Source organism: Crocodylus porosus, unplaced genomic scaffold (genome assembly GCF_001723895.1).
Source record: "Crocodylus porosus isolate Cpor-Errol unplaced genomic scaffold, CroPor_comp1, whole genome shotgun sequence".
Taxonomy (NCBI): domain Eukaryota; kingdom Metazoa; phylum Chordata; order Crocodylia; family Crocodylidae; genus Crocodylus; species Crocodylus porosus.
In genome coordinates, this window is record NW_017728928.1 from 13,981,752 (window position 1) to 14,007,093 (window position 25,342).

The 25,342-nt window shown below is 44.4% G+C and overlaps 1 protein-coding gene across 2 annotated transcripts in view; it reads left to right on the forward strand.

The window, feature by feature from the left end:
• The window catches only part of MGAT5B (mannosyl (alpha-1,6-)-glycoprotein beta-1,6-N-acetyl-glucosaminyltransferase, isozyme B), a 179,391-nt gene that overhangs the window by 64,217 nt on the left and 89,832 nt on the right, over positions 1-25,342 (forward strand). For both annotated transcript variants that reach the window (XM_019542677.1, XM_019542676.1), the window contains exon 3: positions 3,166-3,310. In XM_019542677.1, the coding sequence (XP_019398222.1) occupies positions 3,166-3,310 (145 nt within the window). The remainder of the gene's footprint in view (positions 1-3,165; positions 3,311-25,342) is intronic.

Below are 25,342 nucleotides of genomic sequence, written 5' to 3' on the forward strand. Positions count from 1 at the left end.
TTTTCTCAAAAAGCTTCCCCAGGACCAAGGTAAGACTAACGGGCCTATAGTTTCCTGGGTCCTCCTTCCTCCCTTTTTTGAAATCAGAAAGCTCCAGCATCATGTCACTGTCACGTGTATTAAGCCTCCCCATGTTTCAAAATGGCTGCAGGGCCACTAACTAAACCTTGTCATATGAGCTTTAGTTAAAGCATCCCTGTAGCTATTTTGAAATATGGGGCGGGGGTGTTAATACATGCGACTGTGAGCCATTTTAATTAGAGCAGCTATTCCAGAGCTGCTGGTATTAAACACCTCCAAACCCCTTATCCCCCACCTCAGAGCATGTGCATAGGCAACCATAGTGCCCGTGTGATGCGGTGCAGTAGGGGAGCCCGCAGCCAGGCAGCTGAAGGTGAGGCAGGCGCCGCAGGTGGTGCGCAGTGTGGGAGGGCTGCAACCCCCATGGCTTGCAGTCCTTGACTGCTTACACTGGATAGCCCCGGGGTATAAGGCTGGTAGGAGACAAAATAGTTGTGTTCAAATTACCATCTCAGCATCCAGTAGAGAAGCAGCAACACTGCAACATTTTGCAAATTTGTTTTGTTTCCTCTCAGAAAGGAGAAATAATAAGGGTAAGACATTTTGAAAGAAGTATTTTGTCTTTTGAATTCAAAGCAGTGATTTTGTTTTTTGAAATGTTGTTCAGCTGTTTTGAAACTGTAAAGGAACCTGACAGATACTTGAATCTGTGACCAAATATTTCATTTCAGATTGAACAAAAGTTTTAATTCAACCTACAGTGGATTTTCTGGAAACAAACAATCCAACAAACCAAACAACAATTTGCACTGTGTGAGGTAGGCCCCAAACTGCCCAGGCCTGTCTGAAAATCCCCGTAAGGCTCATCGATACTTAGAGGTATCTAATAGGGCTGTGCGAAGCTTTGTCCCTGATTTGATTCAGCTGAATGTCCAAATCTGAATCAAATCAGAGGACCTCTTAATCTCTCCGAATTGAATTGGAGCCCTCCAAGTTGATTCGGAAAGATTTGAAGATTCAAATTTTTTTTTTTTCTACATACCTCTAGGTACCAGGTGGCTCGTGAATGCTGCAATGTTGGGGTGGATGTCTCACACAAGCGCGGGGGACTCCCCAGCGCTCTCGGCAGCAGACCTGGAAGTGGACCAGAAGTGCTTCTGGTCCACTTCCAGGTTCGCCACTACGCACATGGAGGGCCTGCCCCCCCACTCCTGTAGGAAGCCCCAGCATTGCAGTGATCATGATCCACGCTGCTACCTAGAGGTATGTAGAAAAAACATTTAAATCTGTGTCTGTCTGCATCGGTGATTCTCCAAATCAGCATTGAATCTTCAGGTTTGGATTCAGCTGAATCAAATCAGGGACAGCGATCCGAATCAACAAATCAAATCACTGTCCTTGATTCAGGCCGAATTCGAATCGAATAGGGCCCACTTTGCGCACCCCTGGTATCTAAGTACAAAGCTCCCACTGAAATCCATTGATGGTGTCATCTGATATACTAATTTGTCTCTTTAGATATCTATGCACCTTTGAAATTCTTGCCCTAAGTTGCTTCTTGCAATGAACCTGGGGCCTAGTAAGTCACACCGGTTCTTTTGAAACCTTTGGCGAATTGTATCTAACCTTAATTGTCCATTAAACTTTTTCAAAACCAGACCAGTAGAAATCTGTTATTAACATTCAAAAAAGTCTCAGCTGCTTCTCGCATGAGTGGGCCAGGTTCTAGGATGTGCTGATGTCTCCTGGGAATCATTGGGTGTGTATACATGTGATCCCAAGAGCGGTTGGGGTCTATAGATCTGCTCTAATTAAAGCACCAGGAGTGTCTTGCGTATCAGCGTCCCTGCGCTACAAAATGGCAGTGGTGGCACTTTATCTCAAGCTTGTTGAATGAGCCTTAGATAAAGCACCCCTGCTGCCATTTTGAAGCTTGGGATGCTGATGCACGAGATGCTGGAAGCTGCTGGAGCACGGCAATTAATCAAGTCTGCTCCAAGGTGCTGTAATTACAGCGCCTTGGAGCAGCCTTGCTGCTTGTGTATAGGCACCCATTGATATCAACGCTGTACCAAGCCAAAGAGAAGGAGAAGTCTCTTGGTGATTGCCTTGGGTGGCAATGTGGAGTGCTCCCACTCATCCTGAAACACCCAGGCCTGGCTGCCTGTGTTCTGGGAGGGTTTTTGCTTTGCTGGGTTACAGGAAATACAGCAGTGTGGAAAAGAAGATGTAGTATTCCAGATACTTTCCCAGATACTATGACAACTGTTGGTGTTTTCTGCTTGGCTGTTTCAAGCACAGCTTTGGATTAATTTGAGTACCATCAAGTGCACCTGATAGATGGCTTGAATTACTTGAAATGCCTTTGGTTCAAAATGTGAATCCTGTGTGTGTAGAAATTAGTTGTGGGTACTGAAGAGGTATATAGAACCTGAATCAGAGGAAGCACTGGATAGCATAATGGTTTGCTGCATTGGCTATGGGTGCTGAGAAACCTGGATTCAAATGAGATTGGGTCACAAATTAAAAGAGTTTGACCTCACTCTAGCTGATGCACGTTTCATATCGCAAAACCACGACAGAGTTTGATATGGGCTGTTTTTACTTGCTTGTACCAGGAATTGCTGCAGCCTACTTCTTAGCATAAGGGAGCACATGGGTGGGTTCGTGTGCAGGGCAGTGATGGAGGAGGAGGATTTGAAATCAGGTTTCTACTTGGTGAGAGCTCAGCAGTCATATAAAGGGACGGCAACAGTAGCTCACGTTGTTCAGAGATGTATATTGTTTGTAGTCCTTCCTAATGCTCAGAGCAAGAGCTGATGTGGGTTGGGACTGAGGTCCACTGGTTGATGGGAGAGGTGTGTGGAGTCTGGGTGTGGAATAGTAGGGGCTTGAAGGACCTGCGGTCACAACCGAGGCTCGTTGGCAGAGCTTTGTGACCCTAAATGAGGGATCTCGGAGTTCTGTGGGCCAGGAATCAGCAAGGATTTCTATGGGACCTTCTCTTCTCACCTCTTAACGTTGCCCATTTGAGTGCTAATGACCCGGTGCTTTTGTGATCCAACCCTCCCAAAAACTATACAGTGCATGACTTCCTGCCCACTGGCTCTGCACTAGTCTCTCTTACTGTTTGTGTGCCTGCAGTGATGGGTGCTCTGGAGTCCAGAGGGGTGCTGCGGAAAATGAGCGACATGCTGGAGATGATGGTGAAGAGGATGGACGTGCTGGCCAGGCTGGAGAACAGCACTGACTTCCGGAAAGGGGAGGAAGCTCATTACCCTGTGGACAGGTCAGTGCAGCAACGGGCATGAAGCCACCATGAATTAGGGAAGCCCCTTCCTCCAGCTGCTCTGTTTCCATGAGCCAACAATCCCATGCATTGCAGGGCCTGACGCTTGAGGGGTGCCAAGTTGCCCTCGCATCCCAGTCCATTCGTAAGATCTTTCTGAATTGCCAAATCAAGGCAATTAGAGTTGAGGGGGATGCTGCTCTCAGCTGTGACTGTTCTTCTGAGAGCCCTAGCACTTTACCTGTCTCAAGTCTCTCTGGCTGGCATAATCTCTTGGGAATGGAGCTGCTGCCTACTGGATACAGCCAGGCTAATCAAACAGCATAATTCAGTATCAAAGTGTCAGGCTGAGCCTTCTGGCTCTGGGCTTTGAGACCTTTAGATGCTTTTTAGGCCTCTCCATTTAATTTAGAACAGAGCTCAACCCTGCCTCCATTCCCCCATTTGTGCTACTTACCTCATTGTGGCATGTGAAATACATCCATCCTCCCCTCTATCCCAGGAGGCAAGGCCACACGAGGGATGGTCTAGTGCTTAGCCTGCCCCTTGGGAGACGTAGGTTCAGGTCCCTCTGCCATAGCGCTCCTGTGTGATCTTTGGCACATCACTGTGTGCCGCCGTTGTGTGGCTCTGCAGTAGGGATAACATATTGCCCTGTCCTGCCTCACAGAAAAGTTGTGAGCTTCAAGTGAGTAAAGGCTACAAATACTTGGTTACCATGTGGCTATGGTAGCCAAATCAGCCCCTAAATACCTACTACTGTTAGCCTCCTTTCAGAGATGGGGAGAATCTAAATAACTTGCCCAAGATCATGTGCAAAGTTAGTGGGGAAAGCATGGAGCTGAGCCCAGGTTCCTGCTTAGCGTTGGTTTCACTGGACTGAACATCCCCACCCTCTCCTAGACTAGGGAGAAATCCTGGCTATTAGGGGTCAGGCCCATCTCTAATTGAAACTAATGTGTTTAAAGGAGAAATGCAATATTTTTAAATGTCTTGCATGGTATTAAACTTACTTTTAGGAAACACTCAGAGAGGATTTTTAGATGGTTAAGCATCTTGCAGCCATGAGTTGCACGTGTTACATATAGTAAACCATAGATATAATCCTGCCTTATGTCTTCTAAGCCACCTGTGGAGCTCTGTAACACTATAGTAATTGAATGTCCATTTGCTGGGGCATCATGAGTTCATTTATTAGCCTCTTATAAACTATTAATGTATGGAGCTTTAACTTACTTGGCAAGTTTTAAATGTCTAAGTCTTTTTACTTCTGAGTCTTCAGTATTATTACTCATGGATAGCATGCATTGCACAGAGAAGTCTGGTTCAGTAGTTTGAGCGCTGCACTAGGAGTAACAGTGAGTTCAGCTCCTAGTTATGCTAAAAACCCTGTGTGGCCTGGGGTGTATTGTTTCATCTCCCTGTGCCCTGTGAAATGGGACTCTTCCTTTTCCCCATCATTATCCTGTCTTATCTGAGGAACAGGCTGTCTTATATCATGTGTCTGTACAGACCCTAGCACAAGGAGCTTCTGATTATCATGAGAGTTTTGAGGCATTTACTACATATGGAACAAGTGAATAATAATGACAGCAGCACTGCGTGGCCATGAGCCAGCTGCTCTGTCTTGAGAACAGGGAGGGCAGAGCTGGGGAGGAGGACAAGAAAGAAAGAAGAAATTGGAGAGCATTTGAATCCCCCTTGCATGTAATACAGCTCCCCACAGGTTGTCTTAAGAAGCTAAGCTGCCCCCTATCACTGGCTGTGCACAGTTTAAATCCACAGTCCCCATTTGTTTTCCCTCACCATTTTCTTATGTTCTTTGCCTCCTGCCACTGGAAGTGCTGAGAGATTTCCACACACTTTCTGGACCAGTCTCCTCCCAGGGACATAGACACACAGTTCACGACATACGGACTAAAGCCCCATTAGGACAAGAATAAGGAAACCTATAAATCCTTATGGCTTGGCACCAGTCCAGTCCAGCAATCCAGCCCTGCTCTTAAATAAGACTGAGGCCACATTCCTACTTAATGCAGCTGCTGGCTTCTTTGAAGTAGAGCTTTGATTAAGTTAGCTGCAAATAACTGGGTGGCAGAGTATTAAGGAGATTGCAGGTTTGCTCAGTTGTGTTTTTTTTTTTTCCCTCCTCCTCTTGCCTGGGAGCTGTTGCCTATAGATTAACCATCTCTCTGGCTTCTCTTTTGCCACCCTCTGGCTTTGTGGTGACAGAGATTGGGGAATAACCCATAGGGATATAACATCAATTGGTCATGCCCAAGGAAGCCCATCAAATCCCATTGACAAACCTGTACATTTCAACTGTACCTTTTATTGCAATGATCCTAAAAATGCCATACCTCTGCCTGTATCTATACAAGCCTAGTGGGGATAGGAAGAACAGGTGGGTCTAGTGCAACCTTGTTTCCCCTGGGACTGGGTAAACAGGTACTTACAAGAAGATGTAACAGGAATAGTTTATTTGCTGTACCAAAATAAAAATGGGTGGCTGCTGTTGGGACTCTTATAAGCAGGGTTCGTTATAATGAGATTGCCTTATATATTCACTACATACATATTCATATAATACATTCCTGTATGCCACATATATAATGAGTGCTTTAGTGCTGCCATGGAGTAGGCAACAGAGCCATGAAATAAACCTGGAAGCACTTGCATCTTGCAGCAGCTCCTCTGCACTCAGCCCATTCCACCTGCCTCCATAAATACTCACTGTGCACCAGATGAGACATTAGCACAGTTATGATTTTCTAGATGTCCCACTCAGGACCAAAGCCTGGTTGTATGTGGCACCATACAGGCACACACATGAACAGTTGCTTCCCTGAAGAGATTGTAGTATGACTAGACAGCAGAGTTAGGAAGTAGTAGCATTGCCAGACGAGAATGTGAGGCAGGGAGATTTGGTGGCTTGCCTAAGGTTAGACAGAAAGGCTGTGGAAGAGGCAGGTGCTGAGCCCATGCTCTACAAGTCCCTACATCACCTTACCCAGAAGACGGTCCTCCTGGAGTTTTGGTCTACCTCTCCCAGATGCAAAAGCAGTAGTTGCAAACAACTATAGTCTGAAGTTCAAGGCTGGTAATATTCAGCTTTGGTGTAGAGAGATTTTACATGAAATTCAAAGAGTCTGCCAGGGCCAGAAACACTTGCTGCATCCCATTATTGGGTCGGCATTCCCAGCTCTCTCTTAATATATATCCTGCATCTATTTTTTGCACCGACAGCTTGAGAGATGCCATCAGACCTTCGAATTGTGACACGCTGATTTAACAAAAAGACATTTCACATTGTTTGGAAACATTTTCAACATTTATTAATACTAATTTTTCTGTCACTCCAAAGCCTGCAAAAATGAGGCTTTAAGCAACCTGGATTTGGAAGGAGAGAGATTTTAGAGCCCTGCATATCTCATGAGGTTAATCTGTCTCCAAATTGTGTTGCAGATAAAATACCTGAGGATGTGAAACCAGGGATGGGGTCATGAACATAAGGCTGGGATTGCCTGCAGTAGCTTCTGTGGGCTTTGCGACTTGTCAGTCAGGCATATCTATCTATATTTACATATTTATACAGAAGTTATATTATACAGCAAGTGGCAGCATTATATTAAAGTTGTCCACTCAATTCCAGTAGTCAGTTTTCTTCTGCTTTTTGTTGTTGTTGTTTTAAAGAAACTTACTGTTTCCATAATGGTAAAAAATGAGTATATGACCATGTAATTAAAGACACGTACATGTTGAGGTTGCCTGGGACAAATTTGAATCCAATTCCTGCCCTCTGCAGGCTTGCTTTCACAGCATAAACATTTTTAAACAGGGCTTTTAATTAAATCTTTAGCTGTGCAACCTTAATTATAAGCATTGCTGCTCATGCTTTCTATCTCTGCACACAGATGCATATGGATCTTTTGTACAGACATACACAACTTAATGCCATATCAATGGTACATGCATTCATCTTTATAATTTTCTTGTCTAATATCTATTCAGTCAAACCAGTCATTTCTGATTATTTTAATTGCTTCAGTAGCTTAACAGCCATCACAAGAAATTGGAACCATTTATGCAAACTGTCATCTTGATGACCTATAGGATAAAAAAATCACATTTCTAACTGGGGATATTTCCCATATTCAGTATTCCTTTGTGAACAAGAGTTCAAACATGCTTTTTCCAAATAGGTCTTGAAGTATCATAGCAAAGACGTGGCATCCTTTTATTGACCTATGCTGTGAAGGTCATATTTGAGGTCTGTAAGGCATGGGTGTCAGATTTCAAGGTCTTTTTGCTTTAAAAGAGCAGTTGAATGGTTGAAATCCGATGAGACTGATGGCTTTGGGTGACCTCTGCTGGGAGGATTATAATGGATGGGCATTTGCAGTACATTATCCTGACCTTTCAAGATGGCTGCTTTTATCATGGATTGATGTTCAGGCCAGATTCAAATGCTTACACAGTTCAGAAGCCTGAGGATCGGCTTTGTCCGTCTTGCAGAGTGGAGTGAGACCAGTTATTCTCCGCCAGCAATCCCTTTGACAGATACAGCCCCTTTTTCTCGCCGTACATTGTCTGTTAACACGCTTCAATTTAAGTCATTGATCATGAATCAAAAATGATCCTCTGGATATTTTATGCAAAAATCATGTCCCCAGACAGAACCCAGCTGGTCCTTGGGGCTGTCGCTTTGAGTGCTCAGTTACTTTGCACTAGGAAGCTGGTGCCCTAAGCCTCATAGTACGGTCTCTGTTGGCTGACTGAGCACCTGAAAGGTTTCTAAGATGGAGGAGGGCTTGCAGGTCTCGCTTGTGGGCTGCGCACAGTTGGCTTAATACAAGCATGTATGCAAATGCTCACTGCATCTATAAATCCTATGCTAAGACAGGCACACATGGCTGTGATTTGCACAAGTATTCATCGTGTCTGGAATACTCCTGCTTCAAGTAGATATTTGTACAAGTCTGTGCAGCATTTTCTCTTTCTAAGAATATGCTTGGGGGAGGGAGGGAGGAGAGAAATCTCTCAGTTTAACTAAAATCTCACTCCTTGTAACGTATCTCCAGCTGTCACGGTTCCAAGGCAGATAGGGAAATTATTTACATGCATATATCCCACCTCCCTTATGCTGACACCATGGAAAGAAACTGCCATGCAGTGTTACAATGCAGCCTAACAGCAGATGAGCTAGGACATGGTCAGGATGACTTCAGTGAACATTCAAGGACCAAGCTTTCAAAGCAATCATCGAAAAAGTCTGAATTGGTGCAGCTTACCTCAAGCGTTCAATGCTGAACTACTGCTCCTCAAGAGGAGACAGCAGTGCGGGTAAGAGGAGGAGGATGAACTAGTGGGGAGCAAATGAACAGTGATAGCAATTTAGGGAATTTCACAGCAGTGTCAGGATGGTGAAATTCAGCCACAGAGCTTCACAGGACTGGACTGCCCTACTCTGTTTCAAGCAGAGACGTGCAGCAAGTAAAAGGTCTGTTTGAAAAATCTCACCCAGAATGTGCTGGCTCATCAAAATAGGAACATTTGGCAGGAGTGCATTGATTCTGAATAATTTCATTTTGGGTGGAGGGGAGCATTTTGCTGAATGTTTTCATTTTTTTTTCCCCATTGTGAAATGATTTTTCATTTTGACATGTCCATATAAAATTTATGTTTTTAAGAGTGAAAACAAAGAGGAAGCAGCTTCAGTTTCAGTGAAATCAAATATTTGGGTTGAGCAAAATTATTTCATTTTCTCCCCTTCCCCCATAAAAATCAAGAGATTTATAAATACATGTTGGTATTCCTTCTTGTCTGGAATGGAAACAGATTTTGAAATGTCATTTTTCTCTACAGAATGAAAATTCCAAGTTTTGATCAGCTCTTTTAAGTATAAAATAAATGCTTCCATAATTCACAAATTATGTGATCCCCAAATCCAGCTTTACTCCTACCCCGTCTGTTCTTTTCCCCTGCACCCCTTGCTTTTGATTCTCTTGACACTCACTCGTCCGACTCTACTTGCAAACATCCAGGAGCAATGCATTCTGGGCCTATGCATGGGATAGTTCAAGTTGTGTGCACTTCCATTTGTGTTTGTGCTATAGACTGCGGTGTGTGGTGTACAAACCCCACATAGTCCAGGCAAGGGTTACATAGACATTACATAGACATTAGGGCTGGAAGGGACCTCGGAAGATCATTGAGTCCAGCCCCCTGCCCAAAGGGCAGGAAGTCAGCGGGGGTCATAGGATCCCAGCAAGATAAGCATCCAATTTACTCTTGAAGGTGTTCAATGTAGGTGCTTGAACCACCTCCGCTGGCAGGCTGTTCCAGACCTTGGGGGCTGTGGTGTGTGGTGTACAAACCCCATGCAGTCCAGGCAAGGGTTAGCAAGGTGGTGTGGGTGCTGTCAACCCTGCCCAAGCACATCTGTTATGGGATGGGATAGGGAAACAGCTTGCAGGATGGGGATCTGGAGGGAAAGCCCAATTTATTTGGGTGCTGGTTGGGAGGGGGAACAGACCTCCAGCTCTCACTTGAAGAGAGAAACCCGGCTAACATGAGAGGCTGATGGGAGACAACTAGCATCTTGAAGAGAGGAAAGCCTGACATGGGAGCATTTTAATTTGCTACCCTGTGATGTGATGGTTGTTGCTGAGTGAGATGGTGACAGGTGGTCCCCTGCATGGGGGTGGGTTTGAGCAGCCAGGTGAACACCGCTTCACCCCTCTGTATCTGCCTGCATGCTCACTAGCATGTCACAAGCCTAGCCATGAGCGGGGCAACACAGACATTTGTATAGATGTTTTCTCTTGGCCATTTTACTGCCTCCAGGAGTCATTTATGAGACATGAATAATGCAAGACCTGGTCTTCCATGCTGCTGTGGTTCCTGAATGGTGGAAAACCAGAGCTGGTGTTGCAATGGCACCATGAAGTGCTCCAGGGGGGATTTCAAATGGCCCAGGGAAAGAAGCCTGAAAACAAATAGCTCTAAAGAGCTAAAGCATTAAGGCAAATCTGAATGCAAATAAAAATAAACACATTCTAGAGATACAAGTAGGAAACAATCACAAGCATGTAACTGAAGCCCAAGTACTCTGTCCCACAGGCAGCTGTAATGGGTTGTGTGGCTTCATGATAATCTGTCATGCTTCCCTATTGTACCTAATGGCTTTCGCAGGGGAATCAGGCTAGATGGAGTGATGCAGTACGATCACATCCCCACACACCTGTGGCCCACATAATTCCTGCGTTGCTATTATTATTTGTTCCTTGAATTGAAATTGTTGACTTCAAACTGAGCTCCTGAGACAGATTTCCAATGGAAATGAATCCGGTGTAATTTCAGGCTCCCTGCATTAGTATTTCCCTTTTAAAGGCATCTCACTTTTGTTTTGTGTCTCTGCGTCCTCTGGAGAGATTTGGGTTTTACGGCCTCATTTCCATCTCAGCACTCGGCCCGCAGAAGTTTGAGCGTGTCCACACCCGAAGCGCCCCTGAATCCCTTTACCTCAGCCACGTGGAGCAGGTCCCCTCCGTAGCTGGTACTGTCCCACTCTGGTGGCACAGCCGCTGCAGTGGAGCCACGTGGCTCGGGCTGCTCGCTGCCGTGGGCCATCAGATGTTCTAGTGGCAGAGGCCAGGGAGCATAGACCAGGAGCAAGCCTGAGGGGTTTGTTCCTGTAGCCACCACCTGATCTCAAATAGCTGCACACAGCCACCAGCCATGTGGGGTTTAGATCTGATCAGAAGTCTTCCTGCCCACCTGCCGGTCCAAGCCTTGCAACTTGGAAATGGTTCCCATCTTAGTCACCATTGCACAAATGTCTGTCTGTGCACCTCAGACTTTCTGGTGCCCCATCTCTGCTCTGTCCCTCTTACGTACTAAGTCGCATAGCAACTCGCATTCCTTAATCTGTTGTCCCTTCACAATAGGACAGTGCTGTCACCTCCGTGTTACAGATGGGGAACAGAGTGTGGAGGTAACTTGCCTAAGGAGAGTACCGAGCAGAACCCTGCCCAAAGCTCTGCTCGCTGGACAGTCCTCCCTTTCTAGTCTCTTGTCTAGGATGGAAACAGATTTCCTAGCTCACTGGGCTCAGACATATTTTCTCAGGGCAATGGCATCATGCTAGACTTTCATAAACATATCACCCTGCTTCTTTAAAGTTGGGGATATTTTTGTGTGTTTGCCTCAACTAGCTGCATCGCCCTGAGCTCCAGGAGTGGATCTTCAGGTACGAGGTAAAGACTATACAATTAGAGGGTGTTTCATTTCAAAGGAATTTAAAAAAGCAAACAAATTAACCAGAAATGCTTTCAGTACCGATGCATCAATTTCTCACCCAGTGCAGCAAAGCTGGGAACATAGCAACCCACAAACCCAGCCATTAGCAGAAGCACTCAGCCACTTACAAGCAGATATCAAATAAAATAATAAAGCTTCAGAATTATAGAGCACCTTTATGAAGAATGAGACTGAGACTGCAATGTGTTTTATGGAATATCTATCTAATCCATCATGCCCCACTCTGCTGAAATGCAGCCACCTCTAAAGTAGCTGTGTGGCAGCCGTCGTCAGTCAGCAGCCCTGCGCAACAGGGTTTTCTTGGGCAGAGGCGAAGAATAGCATTTCCAGATGAAACTACAAGGGGAAGTAAACAGACTGTAATTAATTACCTGTGCTGGAAATCTTCCAGGCTTTTGGAGTAAACAACTCTACAGTGATGAAAAGTCTCATGCAATCTTTACTGGTGAAAGTTGTTAATGGCTGTCCGAGTTTGCTGCCCCTTTTCTGGTCTCTCCGTGTGCACCCACTTGCCCTTCGTCTTTTAGGAATTAGTCTCATGATTTTTCCACTATTAGACTGGGAGTGGGGCCCACTGTCCCATGTGAATCAACTTCCTCTCACCCTGCACATCCTCCTGGATTTCAGAGATTTGCATTTCTTCTCTTGGGACGGATTAACAGACTTTTGAAACAAATGCAAGAGGCAAGGATTTCTTGGGTTGATATCTTTTATTCGACCAGTTTCATATCATCCTAAGAAACCCTTGCCTTCTGCATGATTCCTGGACCCTCACTCCTACAATATCATTCTAACACCAGTTTGAAATAGATGTTGTCTTTGGTAGTTGGGAGGAAGCGTTGGAGACAAATGACTTTTGAACAACAAATGCTGCTGTACATCTTTGGTCTCATCTAATCTTAAGCTTTTCTCAACAAGCTGTTAGACTTCTGCTTAAATTACAGAAACCAGCCTGTCACCATCTAGCATAGCTCATACCTTCCTGAGAAACTATTTGACTCTCTTTCTGCCTCTGTTACTCTGAACCAGCCAGTCCAAATAAAAGCCTCTCTCTGACATTGTCTCTTAACAACCCTGAAGTGTAAGCTGTTAAGGAATGCATTTTCAAAGGCATAAGTTGGCAGAAGGGTGCCCTGAGTGGCAAAGGCACTAAACTCCCAGGGACTTTCAGGAACCATCTTGCAGCCATTCATTCAGTCACCCTGCCAATGCGCTGCGACCGCAGCACTTTCTGCAATGGGGCATTCCAGAAGTGTCTCGCACATCACAGCAGTGTCAGTTCTCACTAGAATTGTCTAACGGGGTAGAAAAAGGACAGTTTTAGGACCCTCCACAGATCTGGAAACCAAACAATGTGGTCTTCTCATTTAGCTAGCTAACAAGACTACAGGACATAGGGCCGGACAATGAAATTGGGAAACTCAAATGTCGAGTTTCATGCTTTCCGTCTCAAAGTTTGTTCGAACCATCCTTTCATTATGTCTTCATACAGTAGGATTAATGTTGCCTGGTGGACTTATACACAGAGGTGAATGAAGTCAACTGTATTTGCATGAACAGACTGTTGCATGTGGGTGAACTGCAGTGGCATCAGTGATAGGGCATGCATACTGCTGATATTCCCAAGGAGAAGTGTTGGCATCCTAGGGCTGCAGCTGTGCTCTTTGCAATGTGATTACACAGCAGCTGTCCCCTATGGAACCTTTTTGGGAGGAGACTTATAACTCCAGGTGTCACTTTAGCTCCTGCTATTAAGACTGACACTTAAAAAGGGCACTCCTTCCACTGCAAGGGGTCAGGCAGACCTTGAAAACATAGGGCACAGTGCCACAGGTGTAGCTGAGTGTGTTTAGGTCCCTGACAATCATACAGGTATAGTCATAACATGCACCCTAGCGATGTGATTTCTACCAGTGCAATTCACAGGAGGCTGCACTAGTAGCCAAAATCCAAATCTAAACACAGTTGATGCACTAAGCATCCTTATGAACCTCTGGGTTCATCTAATTTTCCTTCTATTGATTACTCCTCTCTTTATTTCCCCTTGCCAAGAAAAGGGTCTGTGCACACATGCATGTAATAAAAAGGTAAGCAATGGATTCCATAACATAACAACTCAAAGCCAATGTGCCAGCCAGCTGCAGGAAAATCAATACTCTTGTTAATTGAATGCAAGCCTCGTAAATCATTGGAGGGAAGGGAAATTAAAAGTACTTATGGAAACCTCCTGGAGAGTTTATTTACTGGGCAAGGCAAATATTGGCTTGAATGGGAAATGATAACCCCTACTTATTAGGTGTGTGGAAGGAAAGGAGGAGAGAGTGTATTTGTGACTCTAGACTGGAGGAGAGGCTGGTTCAAAAGATGCCTGTTCCTAAGGAGTTAGGCTGTACTGTGGTCTGCCAAGCTTTGGGAGCCACTTGGAAATTGGAAGATAGGAAGACGGTTCAGATGAGAGACTTGATGTCAAGAAGTGTGATTGCCTGGGATAGTACCCTCCCATCACCTCTGGATGCAGTTCATATGGGGACATTACTGCTCCCCAGCCCACCATAACAGATAGCATAGCAAAGGCACTATGTGCTAATGACCAATTAATCTTGAAGCTTAATTACTGCCAGAACTCAGTTAATTTCCACACACTTTAAGCATTTGTTTCTGTAATAGTTACATGACTCCTTATTCCCCTTGTAATTAAAGTCTTACAATCTGACACTTAATGGGTGACGTTCCCACATCCTGCTGTCTGCCAGCTTGGCTCTATTAATTCTTAAATTATTGCCATTGATAGTCCAGCTCTAGATAAATTGTTGCCAGACACTACAATCCTCCCTGAAATATGGCTTAGCCTTTATCACCATCTCCAGACACTTCCACATTTTGCTTCTCCCTCTGTGGGGGGGAGGTGGGAAGTATGAAAAAACATTACAGAGTAGCTAATGGAGGAGACTTGTGAAGCAGCTCTGGCACAAAGTTGATATGTGACCTTGGGCACAGGCCTCCTGTGTCTCCATTACACCCGTTCTAATCTCCCCGCAGGGCTTCGTGGATTAACTGATGTTTGCAAATGCTTTGCAGTTTGAGGTACTAGGCAGTCAGCACTCCCTGTATTCTGTTCCTGACTGTGATACTAACTGGATGGATGAGCTAGGGTAAGTCACCTCTGTGTCTGACCTCTTTGCATTGGTTTCCCCATCTGTACTTCACAAGGGTTGTCCTGTGGTGTCATTAATGGCTGTAAAGTGCTTGACAGTCTTCAGTTGCAAGGTGTTGTGTAGTGTCCACAGGTAAACAAAGCGGGTCTCGAGTGACTTCTGATGAAGACTGCTCAGAGATAATGGTGGGTCTGTGAATACAGGAGGGAACAGCATTGTGTTCAGTCGGTGGGTGGAATCCATAAATTAGTCCCTTCTGACATGAGGTTGCCTTAAATATGTTTGGTCTCTGGCATGTTTCACAGCATTGTTATTTTAGCAATTACAATAATCCCTTCTCCCCCAAGGATTCCAGTTATAAGACCAAAGTGCTCCATCTCTAGAACCGGCTCTTTGGTTTTAGTGAGTGCAGCATGTAACACACTTAAGCATGACGGGAAAAATAAATGAATAAAGTGCTTGCAGCTCAAGGGAGACAATAGAGAAGACAGCAGTGAGTTTTTCTTAGAGCCCATCTTTTTTCCTGGTCTGTTCCCCCTGGATGTATAAACTCGTTCTCATCTCAGAGGAAGAAAGAAAACGCTTCTGTTGCTCAAGTTACACGGGAGCCTGCCGTTTTCCTTCAGTCTCCACCACCACGTCCGTTCCACATCACTTCTGTTCCAGCACAGGCACATGTGGAGTTAGCTAAGTGGAGCCCGAGGCAACTGAGTTGGGAAAAATATGGTGCAGGAGAAGGGAGAAAGGCACCTTCCTCTGAGTGACCGTCTGGAATCACAGTTATTTTGCCCCTGGGTGGGGATGAGGAAACACATGGGAGAAAAAGCTGGGGTCCCTCACTGGCTTGCAGGCAGGGAGAGCTTCCTTGCGTGTGGTTGGTAAAATGCCGTTTCTTTCCAAGGAGGGAGTGAGAAGGCCCTTTGTGACTGGGAGTGTCTGGACACAGACTTACCCTGTGACACAGCAGGAGGCAAAGTGAATGAACTCATTCCCATTGCCCCCACAGAAACTGAGGATGCCTTTGCCTGTGATTGATGTAGGGGGTCATATTGTCACTAATAATTGGTATGGTAGCACCACGGAGTGTTCCCCAGTGTGCTAGGTGCTGTGTATTCTTACAGGAAGAGATAGTCCCTACACCAGAGAGCTCGTAGCCTAAGCTAGGCAAGGCAAACAATGGCTGGAAGCCCTATATCAGTGGGGAACAGAGGAATGATGCAACTGGATGAAGTCGGGACAAAAACCCCAGTTCCCCAAGCCCCAGTCCCATGCTCAGACCACTACTAGAGGCTGCCTTGCCCATCACTTCGGTGTCCATGCTCTACTGCTGTGCATGTCATTCAATTCCTGCTCCTTGCTTTGGCTTTGCTCATTCCCCTTATTGCTCCAATACCTGGCCATCCCCCGCCCCAGCAAAATTTGCTCAGGCTAATTCCTCAATAGTCTCCTCTCTCCATTTATTTTGCTTGTTTTCGGCCCTAAATGGCAGTATGCTGGGAGCCCGTTTATCACAGGGCTTCACAAATGAGGCTTCTCTACACATTAACTGTCTGGGGCAAAGTGCCGACTCTAGTCTTTTGGAGCCAGGACTCATCACATCTTCTCAGACAAGTCGCACACAAAAGCCCCGAGCTTTCTTCAAGGGCAGAGCTGCTGTTAACAGGCTGAGCAGGGTACTCTTTGTCCCTTGGCCTGGCCCTGAGCAAAACTGTAGTAGAGCAGGGAGGCTAGAGCTGTGGTCAGTGGTTTGGAGAGCACTGGAAACAGAGGAGGGGAAGGGGACGTGCAGGGGAGATGGGTGTGCAGGGCTCTTGAAGTCTTCTCTGACACTAGCAGGGCTCCTTTGATTTCAGTGTTGCTACTCCTGCTTTATCCCTGTGAGGGTATGTGAGGGAGCCTTGTGCCACTGGCAAACTGGGGACTAATGCCAGATCCTTTCCCTAGGGATAGGTGTGTGAAATTTCCAGCTGATGTGGGGGAGGAGAGTCACATGGAGATCTCCAAGCTGCTGACGGAGAGGGAGAGAAAGAGATACAAAGTGCATTGTAATACAGTGAGCAAATAATAGCACTAACCCCTATGAAACATATGGTGTGAGAGATGGGGAAATGCATGCCAGACTGAGCGGCTATTGACTGTGGCAAGTTAGTAGATACCTTATTAAAGTGATAACTCCCTGGTGTCCTCTGCTCCTCCCACAGGGAGTTCTTTCCTTATGCCCCTTTTTGCATCCAAGTAATATGTGGGCCAAATCCTTAGCAGGTGTAGTGCCACCACTCCAGCTTAGAAATCATAAAATCATACAAAATTAAGGTTGGAAGGGACCTGAGGAGGTCATCTAAGCCCAACCCCCTGCTCAAAGCAAGACCAGCCCCAACTAGATCATCCCAGCCAAGGCTTTTTCTACCTGGGTCTTAAAAACATCCAAAGATGGAGATTCCACCGCCCCTCTGTGTAACCTGCTCCAGTGCTTTACTGCCCTCATTGCAAGAGGGTTTTTCCTAATATCTAACCTAAACTTCCCTTGCTGCAGCTTGAGCCCAGTGCTCCTTGTTCTGTCATCTGCCATCACTGAGAACAGTCCAGCTCCATCCTCTTGGGAACCGTCTCCAGGTAGTTGAAGCCTACTATTAAATCGTCCTTCAATCTTGACTTCTTTACACTAAATAAGCCTAGTTCCCTCAGCCTCTCCTCATAATACATATGCCTCAGCCCTTTAACCATTTTGTTGCCCTCCGCTGAACTCTTTCTAATTTGTCCACATCCTTTCTGTAGTGGGGAGCCCAAAACTGAACGCAGTACTCCATACGTGGCCTCACCAGTGCTGAATAGAGGGGAATACTCACTTCCCTTGATCTGCTTGCAGTGCTCCTACTAATGCAATCTAGTATGCCGTTAGCCTTGTTGGCAACAGGGGAATACTTTATTCAGCTTATTGTCCACTGTAACCCCAGGTCCTTTTCTGCAGAGCTGCTGCTTAGCCAGTCAGCCCCCAGCCCATACTGGAACATGGGATTGTTCCATCCTAAGTGCATTTGTCCTTGTTGAATCTCTCATTTCTCATGAAATTTCTTTTGGCCCAATCCTTTAATGTGTCTAGATCTTTCTGAATCCTATCCCTATCCTCCAGTGTATCTATTACTTCCCACAAGCTTGGTGTCATCTGCGAACTTGCTGAGGGTATAGTCCATTCTGTCTTTCAGATTGTTGATGAAGATAGTGAACAAAACCAGTCCCAGGACTGACTCCTGGGGCACTCCACTTGATACCAGCTGCCGTTAGATATGGAGCCATTGATTACTACCCTTTGAACCTGATGATCCAGCCAGTTTTCTATCTACCTTACAGTTCATTCTTCCAACCCATACTTCCTTATCTTGTTTGCAATAATGTTGTGGGAGACGGTAACAAAAGTCTTGCTGAAGTCAAGTTATATCATGTCTACTACTTTCCCTGCACCCACAGAGCCAGTCATCTCATCATAGAAGGCAATCAGGTTGGTCAGGCATGACTTGCCCTTGGTGAATCCATCCTGACTCTTCCTAATCACCTTCTCTGCCAAGTGCTTCGAAATGGATTCTTTGAGGACCTGCTCCATGATTTTTCCAGGGACTGAGGTGAGGCTGACTGGTCTGTAGATCCCTGGATCCTCCTTCTGACCTTTTGTGAAGACAGGCACTCCATTTGCCCTTTTCCAATCATCGGAGAACCTCTCCCAATCACCTTGAGTTTTCAAAGATGATGGCCAGTGACTCTGCAATCACATCAAGCAACTCCCTTAGCACCCTTGGGTGCATCCCATGGGCTTGTACACATCCGGTTTTTCTAAAAAGTTCCTAACCTGTTCTTTTGCTACTGTTGGCTGCTCAGCTTCTCCCCAAACTGTGCTGCCAGGTGCAATAGTCTGGGAGCTGCCCTTGTCTGTGAAGACTGAGTTTAAAAAGGTACTGAGTACTTCAGCCTTTTCTGCATCCTCTGTCACTAGTCTCCCGCCCCCATTCAGTAAGGGACCCCACTTTCCCTGATGTTCCTTTTGTTGTTGACATACTCACATCCCTTGCTAGCTGCAACTCCAATTGTGCTTTGGCCTTCTTGAGTCCATCCCTGAATGCCCAAGTAATACTCTTGCACTTCTCCCTAGTCATTTATCCAGTTGTCCACTTCTTGTAAGCTTCCTTGTTGTGTTTTAGCTCACTGAAGAGTTCCCTGCTAAGCCAAGCTGGTCTTCTGCCATACTTGCTAGTCTTCCTGCACATCAGGATGGCTTGTTCCTGCACTCTCAGTAAGGCTTCTTTAAAGTACAGCCAGCTCTCCTGGACTCTTCTTGTCCTCAGACTGGCTTCCCAGGGGATCTTGCCCATGAGTTCCCTGGGCAAGTTGAAGACTGCTTTTCTGAAGTCCAGGGTCCTTACTTTGCTACTTTCCTTCCTTCCTTTCCTGAACTCAGTCATCTCTATCCATCTCTATATTCCCCATCAATTCTTCCCTGGTTGTGAGCAGCAGGTCAAGAAAAACACAGGCCATGTTTGGCCTTTCCAACACTTACACCAGGAAGTTGTCCCCAGCACTCTCCAAAATGTTCCTGCTTCATGTGTTCAGTTCAGTATTTCTACTTGCCTATAAAACATGCAAGGGGCACAGCCAGCCCAAGGCTGAGTGAAGAAATAGCAAATGAATGGAAGCTATGGAGCCTCCCCCATGCAGAGGTCAGTGTACAAAATTGACGGCATACCCGTGCAGAGTCTGCTTTTATCACATGTGGGAGTCTTGTTGACTGGTCAGTCCAACCCAGTGATGGACTTGTTCCCTGTGGCTGATAGCCCTCCTCGCCACTGGCTTCCCTGGCAATCCCTCAGTAAAGAGAGTCTTATAAGACTTTTTTGCTTTTAACCAAAGGATGATTTTCTTAAGCTTAGAGCACAGCGACTTATAAATCATTTTTTAAAGTGAAAAATGCTATGCAAGAGCAACATTATCTTGTATTCAATTGCTATAATGCTATTATCTGCCTTGTGCTGTCAATGCACTCAGTTCTGCACAAAGCAATATCTACATAAATGTACTTTAATATATGCAATACAGATCAAAAATATGTTGCTTACATTTCAAAGATTTTAAATATGATGATGTCAGGAGTAAACAAATTACTCTGAATGATTCATGTTGGCCTTCATCCTGGAATTGAGTCCAGAACCCAGAGTCTGAATGGAACCCAACAGGGGTGAAATGACTAATGTATATAAAAATGAACTATATATATATATAAAAAGAGTCTTTACTTGACTGGGACATTATGACTGGTATCACCCAGTAGAGTAAAACCCACTTTAATCAACAGAATGATACTCCAGAATCAGGATTCTACCTCTTCTATAATTTAGAGAATTGAGACCTTAGTTTATGAATTGAAACTCTTATTTGTTCATTCTGTGCACAAGTAGCTTATAATTTCTGAACTGCATTTGTTTGGAAACGTTTTACTGGATGGTATTGGCAAATTCTTCCTTTTCAGAGTGATTCATTGTGGCTGTATGATATTGGAGACGGTTGAAATAGTGGGTCTACCTTTTCATAAACACGCATCCTTTTTTCTGAGAGTTGAAAGACTCACATGCACTGACAGTATTGGTCACTTAGTTAGTTTTGATTGGTTATGCGGATCACATGTTATTGATTCCTTTTCCTAACTGGCTGAACGTAATTCTTAGAAACAGATGAGTACAAAAGTGAGTCTGCATTGAACATCATCTAATACTTGCTTAAATTGTGCTGTTTCAAGAAACATTCCTGCCATGAAACACATTTGCTGGTTATTTGTAGAGAGTGAATACAAAAGGAGCAAAAATACAGCCAGAGCAAATTCAGTTCTTTATTCGAGCAGATATTCATGGAGGAAAAAATTGAGCTGTTTACCATAACCCAGTGATATAATGGAAAAGATTACAGAAAATAGGGATTCTGAAAAATACATTTGAATCATATTTTGTCTTGTAATATTTTTATTTTGAATTGATTTGACAGAGCCTCCTATGGAGCATAAGAATAATAGTTATATTATTTGTAAAGCTCTTCTCATCTATGGTTCTTCAAGCACTTTGCAAAGGGAAGTGAGTACTATTATACTTGGGTTTTGTGATGGGAAGAACCAAGACGGAGAGCTCAACGGGCCTGACCAAAATTAACTCTGGAGCTATTTGGCAAACTCTCTTGTTAGTGCCTGAACCACTGGGTCACTCTACTTGACTGTTCTGCTTCCTTCAGGTTCTGGTACCACGCTCACCACTGTAGTATCACAGCATCTTCCAGCAGTGCATTGAACAATGTGGCTGACATCTTTAACCTGCTGTTTACTTCTCCATTCTCTCCCTAAGGGGAGAGGCGTATCCAGTGGAAGGTCTTGTTCGGGTAGGAATGTTTTCCAAGTATGTGTTCCTGTGAGGAAGGGCAAGGTCAAAGAAATGCTCCCTGCCCTTAGAGCATGTCTTGGTGAGCTTGGTGATGACTTTAGATCTGGAGGAGTTCATTTCACCGTTTTGGGCCAGCTCTTGAGAAGGCTCTTCTTCCTGCACAGATGAGTATACCCTTATTGTAGAGCAGTCCATTATGCCTCAGGGATGAAGGTGATCACTTCAGTCTTCACCTCAGGGATTTATGTGCTACTTTTAGAGATGCTGGGTTCAGTTCATGGAGTGCATTGAAGATAAGGGCCAAGACCTTCAACTCTATTCAACTTTCTATGGTAAGTAGTGAAAACAGATGGACAGGGTTGGTGTGCTCACCAGGGCCTGGGTTGTTGAGAAATGCTGTAGCTCCTAAATACTGCAGCTTTCACGTGTAGGTAAAGTAAGCTAAAAATGTCTGTCCTGGGAGAAAGCCTTTGGTCCTGGGATCCTACAGTGTAAGTCTACATGGCTTGTAACATGTGGACAATATATTTAATCATACTAAATAACCCTTATTGTTATTGCAATTATAATAATATTATAAAGCACCACATATAATTAATTGAGCTATACGAGGAGGCAGTGTGGTACACAGGTTAGAGAAGAAGGCTGGGAGTCAAGATTCCTAATCTCAGCTCTTCCACTTCTAACCTAGACTCTGGGCAGGTAGCAGCCTCTGTGCTTGGTTTCCCTCTTTTTATTTTCTTTTTTTTTTTTTTTAAAGGCAAGAATAAAATCCAGATTTGAAAAGTATGATTTGAGATATCCTGGTGAATGGCACTATACAAGCATTAAGTAGATGATGTTCTTATTTAGAAAGCCTTGTTTTTTTCCCATCTGTATTGTTCTCACCAAAGTCGCTGTTTTTGGCAGTTAATAGCTAAAATTTCTGGATGAGGAAATGAGTACGTGTGGGGTTTGTATTCCAAAGACAGCATGCGAATAGAAAGAGATTCATCTTTTCATAATGCCCCTTTTATAAAAGGCAATAAAGATGCAATACCTTGTAAACCGGTAAACGTGCTATAACTAAACAGCTTCTGTGAAGTCAGAGACAAAGCAGGGAGAACCAAATTAATGCGTTAAAAAAAGGAACGGAAAGCTCAGCCTAAAGCTGCATGATATGGCAAATGATCTGTCAGTGGGGAAAGATATATTTTAATAGGAGTTTTTGAAACAAGATAAATACTGTATACAGTGTATTATAACCTGAGGTGTGACCTGAATCCTAATCAACGCAAGGAAATATAAATCTAAAAATAATAAAGGTAAAATCAATATTGATGCTTAGAAGTAAAAGTACTATATTTGCAGTAGTAAATGTTTTTAAAGTCCCAGGGAAATTTCATTCCAGAAAACCTACAGTAATTTACTATAGTTTCAGCAGCCCCAGAACTATTTTATGGGATTTATATTGTCACTAAGGAAGAATTTTTTTTTAAAGGTATATGGCTGTTCCCTGTATACTGGTAAATCTGAAAACTGGTGGTTACCCCTTTATTTAGACTGGACTAGGAAATACTGACGTTTCAGCGATGATATAATAGGACATTTCTGTATAGGCAGCATCTAAGGATGTTGTTAGCTGCTTTACAAAGCGATAGTAAGATAAATGGTCTGGTTGTTATTTCCATAAAAGGCTTGGACGTATGCTCACACTGCAGTAAGTTAAGAGATGAGGACAGAGTTTTGGTCCGTGCTAACTTTCCTTCTACTTGCTTTTACCCTGAGGGAAGTGAGGAAACATAGCCCTATTTCAGTTTGTCACTTAAGCCTCACACAGGCCTTCAAAGCAGAGTTTAAGGGAAGTGTAATTGGTCTGTAGGGCTTGTGTTGATCTACTGCACAAAGATGTGTTTTGGCCTTGGTCAGTAGTTCTAACTCTGCTCCTTTCTGATAATGATTAATGGACTTAAAATGTTCCTCTTGTGCTCAGTTATCATGTGCCAGGGTAAACCACGCACCTCTTCGTTCCCAGCGCCTTGAGTCGTGATAAATAAAGTGGAATGTTCCACCAATCGACCGCAAAACCCTTTGCCCTCTATGAAGGCCACAGTTTAAATATTTTATTTTCTTATCCTCTGTTCAGGTTATAAATCATTTTAATGGAGGTTTCAGTAATTTATGCTTAACCTTCTTGTCATCTGCTTAATGGCTTAGATCAAAGCTGGACAAATTCAGAAACTTGGACTAAAGTGCTTTCTCTAAGGCCTCGGCAGACGTTCATTTGTAGAGCTATAGAGTTGCTTCAGTTGCCTGCAAGTCCCGGTGGCAACAGCTGTTGCTGCTTCCACAGGCCAACCAGCTCTTCGGTGACATATCAGCTGGTTGGCGGAGCAGGGCATCAGCAGCTCTGTACCAGCTCTGCTCCCTGTGGGTGTCTGGAAGTGGGGGAGAGAAGGCAGAGCACTCTGGGATGCAGGGGGTCTGAGAGAGCAGCATGAAACTGTTTGACACGTTACACGTAGCGCTACGCAAGGTGGTGCTGCAAGGAAGTTCCTGTTTGTGGCAGTTCCACCGTCTTTGTAGCACTACAAACAGCCTGGCCATATGGACACTCACTTTTTGTAACCCTAGAATGGTGACAAAAGTATAAGCACTACAAAAGTAACATGCATCCAAGGCCTAAGAAATGGTTGTTTTGGATGAACTTGTGCACAAACCAAAATGACACAATAGAAAATTGACACAAGATTTTGCTTTGTTCCTTTATTTTGAAATAACATTTTCAACAGTAGCTCTTTGCTGTAACGTGACAAAATGCCAAGGACTGTGACAGACATGTTCTCTGTCATTATTCAGCTCAAAAATCGCTCCAGGGAGCATATTTCCTTGCCTTTTTGATCCCAGCCATTTCAGTTTACATTTCATTATGAATCACCCTAGCACATTTTGCAGTGAGTCTTGCAGTACAAGCGGTGTGACATGGCTTTCTTGTTACAAGAAACAAAAGTGTTTTTTTCCTTGAGTGCGATGATCAAAGATTTCTGAACTGTTTGTTTTTATTGCAGGAACCATTGTGGGTTGCTAGAATTGGCCATGCTATTTGGTATGAATACATCCTCACTTGGTGCAGATGGTGGCTTCCAATGGGGTTGTGAGGATTTATACCAGTTGGGAATGCGTAAATGTTACTGGAGCCAGACCGCTCCTCATTTCATTTGAATGTGATGGTTGACTGGTTCTCAGGCCTGGCTGAACTGAGCTGGTCACAGGAAATGAGAGGCAGGACAAAGGTGGCCTTAAGCCATTGTGGCTGTATAATTTTCTGGTTGGTTCAGACTTCATGCTCTGTGTTAGAGCAGTCCCAGGGAGGAGGGAGAAAGTAGGGTTACTTATGGCTTCAGGAGGCCATGCTAGGACTTGAAAGCCTCTGAGACATAGAGTTACTACTTCCATGCTCCTATTCATCCTCCTTTGATCCTTTCACCTAGACTGTTGCCAAAGAAGTTCCCAGATGTCTAGATCTACCAGGTTTACATTCCCTTAGTGGTGTTAGAGCAACACAAATGGCTCTACCAGGAGATAAGTATTGGGCTAATTATTACTAAATTCAAAAGTTGGCTAAATGCTTTTTGATAACTTCTTCCATTTAATACCCTTTTGTGATGGTAGTTGGACATCTGAGATCACTGACACATGAGTCAAGAGGTGAAACGTGAGACATAAAACATGCAAACAATGTATGATGGTAGATGTACTTTTGAAGGGATGAGGAAAGAGCAAGCATGTATATGAAAACACAGACGCCTGAGGGCAAGATAAAATATCCTCAGACTCATCCACAGGTAGATGTACCCCTGCTGTGGAGCTGATAAGATGCTTTGAATAGATGAGTCATGTGTTAGCAGCTTTTAAAAAATCTTGCCTTGCCCCAAGTCATCCAATTTATGTGTCCGTAGTTATAGCTACGCAGTGGTATTTCTTTTGCTCCTTGATGGGATGAGGATACAGACTTAAGGGTGAGATTTTTCAAAAGCTCTCTATGCTGATTTACCAGCCTGAGCTGTCTTACCTCACTGGAGCTATGCTGATATGTAACAGCTGTGGAACTGGCCTGGTGCTTTTGTGTGGACAACTTCCCATGGTTATAAGAAGAGTCTCATTATTTC